At 41.1% G+C, this 12,101-nt stretch overlaps 1 protein-coding gene across 2 annotated transcripts in view; it reads right to left on the minus strand.

Moving 5' to 3' along the window:
* Nucleotides 1-12,048, minus strand: part of nbeal1 (neurobeachin-like 1) — a 38,895-nt gene extending 26,847 nt beyond the window's left edge. For both annotated transcript variants that reach the window (XM_032556800.1, XM_032556799.1), the window contains exons 1-11: nucleotides 11,852-12,048; nucleotides 10,876-10,970; nucleotides 10,201-10,467; nucleotides 2,729-2,820; nucleotides 2,346-2,507; nucleotides 2,183-2,264; nucleotides 1,967-2,094; nucleotides 1,601-1,683; nucleotides 862-947; nucleotides 196-559; nucleotides 6-112 (exon numbers count right to left, since the gene is read on the minus strand). In XM_032556800.1, the coding sequence (XP_032412691.1) occupies nucleotides 6-112; nucleotides 196-559; nucleotides 862-947; nucleotides 1,601-1,683; nucleotides 1,967-2,094; nucleotides 2,183-2,264; nucleotides 2,346-2,507; nucleotides 2,729-2,820; nucleotides 10,201-10,251 (1,155 nt within the window). In that variant the 5' untranslated portion in view covers nucleotides 10,252-10,467; nucleotides 10,876-10,970; nucleotides 11,852-12,048. The remainder of the gene's footprint in view (nucleotides 1-5; nucleotides 113-195; nucleotides 560-861; nucleotides 948-1,600; nucleotides 1,684-1,966; nucleotides 2,095-2,182; nucleotides 2,265-2,345; nucleotides 2,508-2,728; nucleotides 2,821-10,200; nucleotides 10,468-10,875; nucleotides 10,971-11,851) is intronic.
* Between the last annotated feature and the right edge of the window lie 53 nt (nucleotides 12,049-12,101).

Below are 12,101 nucleotides of genomic sequence, written 5' to 3' on the forward strand. Positions count from 1 at the left end.
CTTACCTTGCTGTTCTGCAGCAGGCGTGTCAGATGCTCAAAGCAGTTACTGTTGAGGAAGATGGCTTGTAGAACTGGCCTGTCTGAACACAGGAACATGTCCCTGATTGTGTCTGAAAGCCAGAAATATAAGGAATTAACACACAGAGAAACACAGAAGAAATTATTACTGTTTATGTTTGGGTAAAGATACTACCTAGCATGTGAACTTGCAGCGCCACAAATCGAATCTCCCAGTGTCGGCCGAGTGTGGGAACCCGACCCTTGGCTGGTTGCTGCTGTTGCTTAGCAGCGACCACAGCAGCTGGGTCCGAGTTGAGCAGCTTGAAGTAGTTTTCCAAGACGGAGGCGATCTCCACCTGTCGCTGGTCAGAGCTGGAAGCCAGCAGGCACTGCACCACTTCCCTGAGGCACCCCAACGTCAGCAGGGCCATACGGCTGACGTCCTCGCTGTCCCAGTCCTCGGCCTCCTCCGATGAGCAGCTTCCCGTGTAGCTGTCGGCCAGAACCCGCATCAGCACCTCCATGGTGGCTGGAGAGATGGCGAGCAGAGCATTCCTCTGCAGGCGGAGAAACAAGACGAGATGCTCTGGGACTTTACCCCATTTTCACAACGACAAACTTCAATTAATTTATGTTTACTGGGATTTTATGTTACATAAAAAACACAAAGAGTGACTGTTGGAGTTGGAGGAAGATTTGTTTATATCTTGTTCTTAAGAAAATATAGTAGCAAACATCTATATTCACCATTCCATCCAAATTAAACTCGAACCATTTGCAAGTAAGAATATGCTTCAACTGAAGCTGAAGGATTATGTTTACAGCCTGTCATCTTTGTGACCTCTGACCCCAGCCTCACCTGATCCCCTGCTACTATGGCTCCAAACAGGTGCAGCAGGCAGCATTTCAGGCTCTCCTTCAGATGCTCGCTCTCCTGGAAGCACTCTAAACCAAAAATAAAAACCATAAATCAACATATTTGATCTCTAAATTTAAACCAAGCAAACTGTTGAGGCTCCTGTCATTTTCTCCAAACAAAAACAGTCAAGCATGAAAAGCCGATCTGTAACCCAGATATCATCCAGACTGCAGCCGCGCCGTTAACTTTAGAGTTTGGTCATCTATTAACCCATCTGTCAACACATCCGGCTGAGGAATGAAATCTGACATTGTGGCTCCAGGATGTCTACTTCCTTTAACTTCAACTAGTTACCAAGCAGAAGTCACCAAAACAGCATAAAACAGACGACAGGCTAATTGGTCGGGCCCCAAGCGTTATCTTTTCTGCAAAACCACAGCAGCCGTGCATACGACACGGGACAGAAGAGCCTCTTTGTTCAACATGGCCGCCAGAATTTACTATCTGCTCATCTCATCCCTGGCAAACGAACCAGAGGCACAGAGCGGATTCAACAGGAAAAGCAGAGATGAAACAGAAGAGGGAAGCTTATGTTGTGCAATTTTTACAACTTCCTCATCTGCACCTGTCGAGTCATTTGAGAGAGGATGATAAGGCGATTTTCACCCATCAACCGTGAGATTATAACCACCGTCGGCTTGGTCATCAGATTACGTCACGGTTTGTTGGAGATATTTACGGTAAAAGAAGGGAACGAATTCAACGGTGAGCGAAGCTGCTTTGTACTTCTGCCTTCCCCTCTCGACGGCGCCCAGCTGCTCCCTGCGGAGACAGAAGAGGAGAAATCTAAGAAAAGTTTCATCACATGCATTTATTTGTCCAATAACCAAATTAATCATATACTGAATTTATAAGCTTGTCCTGTACAAATAAATCCTGGAATGACCAAATTATAAACCAGGACATTTATAAAAATTATAATTTATAAAATGCACTCTAGATTATGTAAAAAAACAAACAAACGGAAAATAGCCTGTAGAATTAGCTTATTATTAACCAGTATCCACGTAAATAACTAGAGAAAAACTACTATTTTAGGGGTTACCTGCTTGTCCGATGTCTCCAGTTGCGGTACGGGTCGTAGAGGCTCTCGCAGAACGCCAGCGAATGGCGGACAAAGTCCTCCGCCTGACTGTGGTCCATCATCTCCTTCTCCTTGGTCCGACTCTTTAGCTGTAAACCAACAAACAGAAAACCCGTCACACCTGCCACCACGTGTCCCACTATCATTACTCCTATGAGAGAGCGTCTGGAGTCAAACCTGCTGAATATACAGTGTTGTCATGGTGATGATGTGATTGATGTAAGAGCAAGTGCCGATCTCCTCGACATTGGACAAGTTCCTTTGAGAAACAACCATAAAGAATCAGACAGTGGGTTGGTTTGTAGGAAGGATTATCTGGATTATTTAATTCTTATCCGACCTGCAGATGATGATGAGGAACTTCAGCAGCAGCAGCGCCAGGTTCTGCTGCTCGGGTTCAAGGCCGTCTGATGCTTTCTGGACGCACTGCAGAAGCTGGTGGCGCAAAACCTGCAGGATGTTGTCGGGTAGCAGCGTCAACACAGGTGGAACCTCGTCTGGTCTGAAAACACAGTGATGAAGACAGACGCCATCTTTAATGGAAGTATAGAGCGACTCCAATGTCTCGCATGCCTCGGCTAAACAACTTTCATCTGACACTCATGTGATTGAGCACAGACAGCCAAGAAATCAGATAATACCTGCAACAAAATGTAGCTGCTCTGCTCCAAATCACGTGTCATGGCTGCGCTACGTTTGGTTTTGAAGTTTACCGGCGCTTACCTGGAAGGGGGCTTTTCGAAGTCTACGTCGAGGCATTGCTCGTACGAGCTGATGAAAATCTCCAGCCATATCTTGAAGTAGTCTGGATCTCTCTGGAAAAATCCGGAAGAGGAAGACAGAGAACAAGGGAGCAGCAAAGGACCAAAGGGAAAAGAGAAGAGGATAAAACTGTTAGTTAATGTGTTAAAAGTTAAACATTTATTAGGTAAAGATGTGAGAAATGTCTTAAAGTAAAATCAGTCAAGTTGAGCTAAAAAATAAATCTGAAGAAAATCACCAGTGCCAGACTTTTCAAAATAGAAAAAAACATGAAGACGTGCAATTAAGTAAGACAGATGTTGTTGTATAGGATTGGAAAATGATCGCAAAAAAAACAGCTGTTTGCTACCTGACAGGCTTTCACTTTACAGGAGGTATAAAAAAACTAAAAAATCTTCTAAGCTCAATGTTGCATCACCTAAACAACAATTAGATGCCATCTAAGTGACAGCCAATTGTTTGGCAGGCATGATAGGATAATGTCCTTTCTGTCCTACCATCACAAATGTATAAGTGATTAATTCTGCTGAAATTTTAACCAGAATTGAAAACAATATGATAAAGAAAGCGCTTTCAACCAGCAGGCTTACGATAAGACATCCAAAATTTCAAGAAAATGCTTAACTCAGTCCAGGAAAGAAAGAAGAAAGAGGGAGAAGAACATTGTTGTTCTTTTGATACATTTTAAATTCAACGCTTTAGGGTTACCCAAACATCCAAAGTCTTCAGACTCTACATTGGAGAAAAAGGAAACAGCAGTTACACTCATTGGTTCATCTACATATTAAAGAACAAGAAGCGAGAAAGCATTTAAAGCCAACACCAAAAAGAGGAAGTGGCCTCAGGTGTCATTTTTCTAACACCTACACTGCAGCCGGGACTCGTCTCCTCAGGCTGTTTCATAACCATTCACACCTTGAGGCATGTGACCAAAACAACCCGCATGTTGGCAGTTAGGAAGCATTTCATAAGTAGCAACAACTCAAACAATGGACAGGATGGAGGGTTGGGCGAGTGACTCAAGACTGCTGGTGTGATTCTTCTCACTACCATCTACAAGCCTAATACTCCCAACACGTGTTGAGAACTCCATCTGTGAATGAGAGAAATGGTTGAAATTCCCTCAAGAACTGCTCAACAGGTTTAACATCAGGCGGTTGTACTTTGCTCCCCGAGGCAACAATTAAAAACCTGTCAGACAAGAAATTGCTACCATAAAAACAGAAGGTTGCAGCTGCCAGACGAAGGGAAAAGGAATGTCTAAGGAGAGATAGGATAACCTTCCTTCACCTGCTGGAGAGGGAAACTGGCCTGGCTGCATTCTGAGGCCGGGTTTCTAGAAACTAGAATAGCAACATTAGCTAAATTCCTTGAACAACAACAAGGGGAAGGATGAGACATCCAAACGAAAGCTGAGGAATAGATTTAGCTCCTTAAAAACAAAGGAGCTAAATCTAGCTCCTTACGTTATAAAACATACCAGAAAATTAGTGGCCATGAAAGTAGATGAGCATACCTTCACATTGTTCAGTCAGAATCCTCTAAGAATGAATGGATCCCAATGTGGGTGGCCAATATTTCCTTATTTTACATTTTTCAAACCAGAAAGAAAAAACAAAACACAGAAACTTTGGTGATACCACGGGCCTTCCTGTTATCTGCTCAGTCTTGCGCTTTCTCCTGAACGAATAGCATATATATGTCAACATGCTTTACATTGAAAATATATATTTGTATAAAATTGCTTCCTTTAATTGGAATCTTACACTGAAGCTAGTAGTTAATATATTTTGTGTTCATTGCTGGGAATAAAATAATATTTCTTTCAGTTGTCAGAAAATTTCTAGTTTGTACAAATAAATATAAATATTTTTTCTGCAGATATCTTTGAAATCAAATATGTTTTTACTTGAAAAATATCACTAAACTTACTCACAGTTGGAATAATTCTCTTTTTTGTTTTAAATTAAAGCAACTACATTTGTTATTCATTTTTATTTCACACTTTACTGTGGTATCCAAAATTACAATCACAATTCTTTGGGGGTGTGGGAGGTGGGGAGGATTTTAAAATAAAAATATGTTTAAACTATCAAATAAAAAGGTTATTTAATAGAAAAGTATTCCAATCTCAAAAATCGTGTGGGTCCATTTTCAGCAACAAAAACAGAATATGGGTCTCTTTTCTATAAATATGGCTACCATGAAACTATATAGCAAAAACAAAAGTGTTTATCTACATTAGAGCAGCATATATAATTTAATCCCAAACGGGATACATTTTTGCAGTATTTCAATTTCAAAGACGGTAGAAAATGTATATCAAGTGCTAAGTATGTAAACTGTGCCTGCCAATAATATATCTGGAACTAATATGGTCTGGATATTGTGATGGCAGCCCAGTTCTCCACCATTCCTCAATTAAAGTCCACAGAAAACGATTCTGAGGGCTGAAAATGGCCCTGCTATTGGTCATCACACTGTGGGAATCTAAGAATAACAAGAAACATGACTGTAGATGTTTCTTTTTCTTCACTGCTGTCTGGTGAAAGAGTGGAAACGGGGCAGAAAGGTTGACGGGTTCTGTCTGCGTGTCAGAGAGTGAATCAGCCAAAACGAAGCAAACAGGCCGTGTGAATCAGCACGAGTCCAAGTGAAGTCATCAAGACAATCTAGCAACGCTGGCTGCTGTAGGGGTGTGTGTGTGTGTGTGTGTGTGTGTGAGACCAGGAAAGAGGAGAAAAAAGAGGCTAGTAGACATCTGAGTGGAAAAAGAAAAAGCTAAAAGGAGAAAAGCATGAGTGCCTTCTTCCTACAGCCGCATAAATCAACGTCAACAGTGGGAGAAAAGCATTTTTAATTGGCCGCTGCTGAAGCCAGTTTATACTTAAGCAATAAATATCCTATTGTCCCGATGTGGATACTGCTGCCAGATCACTTAAAGACAATAATTCAAGACAGCAGCTTTACTCTCAAGAGGCTGCAGCCTGCAGGAAACACTGACTGAATGACTGTGGTGTGTGTCTTAAAGAATGCCCTCTTTTAAGCACCAGTACAGATGCCCATTGAGGGTTTGGACTGTGCCGGAGGGGGAACACGCCCTGGCTCTGTTTATTCTCATCTGTCATCAAGACCTGGGCAAACACACACACATGCACACCCACAAAACCATCTACACTTTGCAAGTAGCAATCACAAACATGGCGTTTCACCTCCTCAGCCTTAATAAAAACGAAACCTCGTGATCCGCACCAGGAGACTGAATGGCATTTCAAACGATCTGTTTACGTTGACCGCCGTGAAATCAGGAGATCGATGCTCTCTGTTCTATAAAAGGAGATTTCACATTGATCAGAGGTTGGTGTGCATGTTACAGTGGAGAGTAAAACACCGATCGATGGCCAGGAACCTCCATCATCAATTGGAGGTGAAGTAATGAGAAAGACGAAGCAGTTGGATAAAGTGTATCAAAAATTGCAAAAGCCTGACCAGACCTGATTAATCTTCAGATTCAAAGTGTAATTCTTGTTTATGTTTGGTGCATTTTGTCCAAATGAACCCAATAAGTTGATACCATATGCCTTTTTTTTCTCTGTAGCTAAGAGATTAGTTTAACATTTCTACAAGTAAAGAAAGGAATAGCATGAATGATGGCTTTTAAATGTGTCTAGTAAGTACAAGGGCGGCTTCCTGGGCTAAATTTAAAAACTTCAGGATTACAGAAATAATGTAAAAAAGAATCATTAAGTGTATAAAGTGTATGAGTATACCACTGTGGTCGAACAGCTGGTTGAATGGCTTCCCAGTCGGGTTTGTGTGGAAACACGTGACCTGGTTTGGTTTGGCGCTTAACCCTCTCCTCTCTTTAGGTTTAAAGGTCGTCTGTTTGTGTTTCTGCTCCCTCTTTGGCCCGACATCATTTCCTATTTCTGCGACAACTCCTCTGACCATGATGTCACTCCTGCACGTGTATTTATAGACGCCAATGGGAGGAGTTAAAACCCCTTCGAGCGATGACATCACTGTTATTCCAGAGATATTCATGACAGAGATAAAACAGCCTGCAGCAAGTTTGAATATGGGATGTAGACTGCAAGCCTGTGTCTGTCATCTTTTTTTCTTCCATCTCCCAGGAGTGCAGAGGTTTATGCAAATTACTGCCGCTTTTTCCTCCACTTGAGTCAAAAAGCAACTCGAAGGAGGGCAGGGTGGGGCGTCGGTTCTGTGATCTTAAATGGAAATCCATGATTTGTAGACAGCTGGCCATTCTCCTCTAGAGTTAGCAAAACGAAGGGTGAAATGATCCCCAGAGGCAGTTGAGGCTTGTTCCACCTTGACGGGGAATTTAGAGGATTTTCTGCAGCAAACAAAAGCTTTAGGAGCGTAAACCGGCATTATTCAAAAACCACGATAAAGCCTTGACTTTCTCCTGCAGGCTCTGAAGCTAATAACCCGGTGGAGGAGGGAAGGTAATGCAGGGTCGTTTTCCGTTTCAGGGAGGCCTCGACTGTCAGGGGACAACACCGGACCAATGAGAGACAGCTTAGAGGAGAGCTATGTAACAGCCCTAGTCGTCTGTGACCCCTCTGCAAGTCGGAGTCAACTCCAGCAGATTTACATCAAAGCTGAAGTGTTGCGCCACATTTTGCTGCACTGAAGACACAAACCTTAGTGGATTTTGCTGGAAAGTTATGTGATGGGTCAACATAACGTAGTGAGTTAAGTGTGGAGCAGAAGGAAAAGGACACATTTCTTAGTTAATTTGAAGAGCTCCACAGTTAAGCATTACCTTCTGTTTGGTCCATCACATCAAATCCCAATAATGAACATCAAACTTGTACCTGTAATGTTATATAAAGTATAAAAGTTTAAAGCAGTAAAAATAAATCCGAGAAATTTCTAATGTTGTAGCCACAAGTTAATCTTATGAACTACAGTCGTTAAAGCGTAATGGAGGAGAAAATGTGTTTTAAGACACATTTTTCCTACTAACCATTTTATTTCCCAGTTGAAGTCGTGAAAATACAACACAATTTACTAACAGAGAGTCCTTCGTGCTTCCCAACACGGATTCCACAGCTGCACCAGAGACAATTCCTGACCTCATCCCTGAAAACGCTGCCACTCAGACAGCTGCCAGAGACAGAAATGTGCTTCACATCTTCCACATTTCTGACCTCTGGATCATGAGCTAAAAGAGAAAACAGAAGCTAAGCCTCTTCCTCCTTTTTAGCACCGGGAACTAAGTGGCTGTCATGGAAACAAAAGATAGTCTACCTGACTGGACCGGATGAACCAGTTCATCCCAAACAGAGAAAGGTTGTAATAGCTTTTACTTCTACCATATTTGCCCAGCTAAAACACGCCTTTAAACTACTAACCTACAAATGATGGAGGCTATATTGACCTACATGCTAACTAAGCTCCATAATGAGAGTAATATTAGTGTTTAAAGTTATAAATGAGTTAATTTATTGAAAACAACTACAGTATTGAAGAAATTCCAGACATTTTTTAGCTAACAATGTTTTCAAACAGAACAGTATTCCGAAATGCTAAGCTAATGTTAGCATTCTGTTTTGATAGGACTCACTAGTAGTTCTATTGATATATTTTATGCTACTTTAAAGCTTCATGTCACAATACCATCACTCAATGTGTAAGCTCCTAAAATCTCTGAATCAGGAGTAAAATATTTCCATGTTTTACTTTCAAATACATAAATTGATACTTTTGTGGTATTTCATTGCAAGTTTGAGCTGGATAGAGAGAAGAAGAGGCTCCTCAGGAGGTCTGGCATTTCACACAAACATTCCTGTCTGATATAACCCACATGACTACAAGGTTCTTCTTACAGAAAACCTATCCGGGCAACCCTCACACATGTCTACACATATAGTTCAGGGAAGTCCCATACTCCATGTCTATAGCGTTTTGCGGAAGTTTTCATATTTTGTCACAAACTTCAATGCATTTTATTGAGACTTTATGTGACAAAAGAATACAAAGCACATTACCATGAATACAGCATGAAACATGGCGGTGGCAGCCTCATGTTGTAGGGGATCCTTTTTTAGCAGGGACAGGTTTTTTGTAAAAAAAAATTAAACATACACTTTTCCTAGCATTTTTTTCTACTTTGTGTTGATCTAGGTCATAAAATATGTTAACATTTGTGGCAGAAAAAATGTGCAAAACTTCCAGGGAGTGAATACTTTAACAATGTAGGCTCAAAGGGCCAACGTTTATTGAACTGCTCTTCTCTCTACAACTCTTTGGCCTCACGCAGAGATAAACCCCGGCCCTGTGGACTCTGGCTCAGAGCCAGGATGAAGTAAAACGATCTTTTCTTAGTCAATGCAAATACACAGTCCAGCTAGAACAAATGCTTCCAGACATAGCTGGCATTTTCACAACTGATTGGGACTGTTGTGCGCAACCAAGACAGCAACTTAATGCTTCTGTCAAGAACCCTGCGGCGCAGGTAGAAGACACACCGTCCGCGTCAGCGTTCACACTCTTAACTTCTCAGCAGGAGGATTATTACATGTCATATGCTGCATGGAGGAATAACAGCTTCATGTGTAGTGAGCTGTGCATAGCGTGTGTGTCTGTGTGTGTAATGGTGAGGGATTACTGAGGGAAGAAAGTAAGGGGCTGCAGCCAGGCTCACGTGAGGAGCAGCTTAGGCAGGCTGTTTTGATTGGACGGCAGGATGTGCGCGTGCTTTATCGCAGAGTGAATTAAATCTAGCCAACAGCTGACTCAAGGAACGCCTGCTCTGCTAGTCTGCTGCTTGGACAAAAGATGGATGGCTGAATGTAGAGAGATGGAAGGAGGGAAGGAGATGCACCATTTTGGTACTTAAACACACATTTTCCCATAAACCCACTTTCTTTTTCATACATATATGTATACCTTGAAAATAGAGAAAATTTTACCAGACAATAAATTGTCCCAGAAGTTATCACGATAAACAATACTATTGTTGTTTAGAGACCGTTCCCAAAGACCAAGAACCTTTAAGTTCTGATAAACACTGAAACTGGAAGACATTTAAATATCCAAAATAAATAAACGAAACAACAAAGCAGTCGACTGAAGACTTTTGTCATCCAGTTTTTGGTAGAAGTAGAAAAACAATAAGTTATACAAATAGAAATTATTGAGCTCGCTTTATGTGAATAATTGATTTGTTGTTTATTGCGATATGTCTATTTGAAAATACTTGAATAAACCTCCAGACTTTTCCACTTGTGATTGGTGGAGAAATACAAAAAGAAAGTTTTTTGGTGGACAAATACCAAACAAATCTACAAAATATAAAGTTGCATCTTCCTGTGTCACCAGTACAAAGTGATTGGATCTCTGGATGCAAGGAAACATCACCATTTGACCTTTAGGAGGATTATGGGAGCAGTAGATCATCTCACCTTGGTGCAGTAGAGCATCCACACCTCGTAGAGTCTTTCGTTGGATGCCATAGTGCCACAGAGAGGGACACCCCCTCCTTCAGGCTGCGGTGCCCACAGAGGTCACTTCCCTGGCAGTCATGATCCGAAGCCATCCATGACTTTTCCGGGAGAATCCAAAATTACTCCATAGCAGGTCAGAACTAATTCCTGTGGAGGACGTGCAGCTCCACGGCCTGTAATCCCACTTCTCCACTCCTCTTCTTCTTCTTCTCTTTGGAGGTGTGGCTGTGTAGGACAACACGAATAATTACAGTGTCGCGGCAGGGTGTACACACATGCTACAGTAAATACACTCTGGTGGTTATGTCAAGATACAGTAATAATACTTCACTGTACTCTGTGCTTACCGCTAAACCTAAACATACAACAGACCGTCGGTTTATCGGCCTGAACGCTGTCATACGATTCCCACCGTACCTGGTCAAGCTAGCTAAAAACCTAGCTGTCATAAAAGAAGCCTGTTTCTATTTCTTTAAGCCCCCCTTCCTCCTCCTCCTCCTCTTCATGTGACAGAAACGTCTCGTCCGCCTCAGCTAGTCCGACTAGAACACGACTCATGAAATAAAATAAAAATAAACGTCAAAGAAAAGACATTACAATGACAAATTCGTCGCCAACTTGAAGCCCACTTACCTAGATAGCGAAAAGCCCAACTGTCACCTCCGCCACCGCCGTCTCTAGGGCTGCTGTTGCTGCGGGAAGCTTCCTGTCAGAGGATGTTTGGATTCCTTTCAAAATAAAAGCCCCACAAATACCAGATGATGCAGAACATGATCTACATTACGTAAATAATGAACAAGCTATTTACAAATAATGACTACAAATGCAGTCTGTTATCAATAATTTCTTAATTTAATACAGTTTACTTTTGCTTGTTTGTTGTATTCATTACAATTACTTTTAAACTATTACAAACATATTTATTTAAACAAAGTAACGAATTAATTTCATAGGCCCACTTTTGGACTTCCAAGCTAAATTACTTTGAGTACGCCGTCTACTCTAGATCATAACTGTAATCTTATTTTGGTAAACAACAAAAGGCTGTTGCGATCTATAAATATTCCACCGCTATAAAATGCAAATCTATTCGAATAAACCGGGCTTGGCGTTCAACTCCAGTTTATTCAAACGAGGTAATAAATTTGCAAGTGAAAAACTGGGAAAGTTTATTTTGATACAGTACCCTATTCGCGACACATGCTGCTGCTTTACGGTGTCGATGTGGATTTACGTGGTTGCTAAGAGCAGGATTTCGTTTCCGAATCTTTGTCGCCCTCTTGAGGAATTGAAAAGTACTGCTTAGTTTGAGGTTGCGCAGATGTGTCATTTAAAGGGATAGGTCAGGTTTTTGTTGCTGTTGTTGGAGTAAACGATTACGTCACGTAATCGTTTACATTACGTGACGTAAACGCAGGACACTTTTCATAAAACCTATATAATAACACTTGTTTTATTTGTCAGAGGAATGTCAAATTTTCACGATCCATTTAAAGTTTAAACGTTGTTTTTAATGTAAAATATTAAAAACAACTATGGAGCAAAGCTTGTCCAACTCTACAAAAAACCCTGATCTGTTGATGAAACTTTTACTTTTAAAGAGAATTACCTTAGACTGCATCACAACCAAAAGTCAAGGCACCTTACTCCTCGATGAGTTTTGTGTATTTTGCACATTTTTCCAATCCTGTGGGAAGAGTAGCAAACAGAAAAGTTATGTCTGAATATTTCTTAGGAAAATAACAGCATACATTTTTTTGTTTTAAAGCAGAATTAACTATTTCCACTCATGGAATTAGCTCGCTCAAAAATAAAACTTGCTTCAAATTCCCTCAAAATGGTTTCTCATCAGAAATGTA

Source organism: Xiphophorus hellerii, chromosome 24 (assembly GCF_003331165.1).
Source record: "Xiphophorus hellerii strain 12219 chromosome 24, Xiphophorus_hellerii-4.1, whole genome shotgun sequence".
In the NCBI taxonomy this organism is placed as follows: Eukaryota; Metazoa; Chordata; class Actinopteri; order Cyprinodontiformes; family Poeciliidae; genus Xiphophorus; species Xiphophorus hellerii.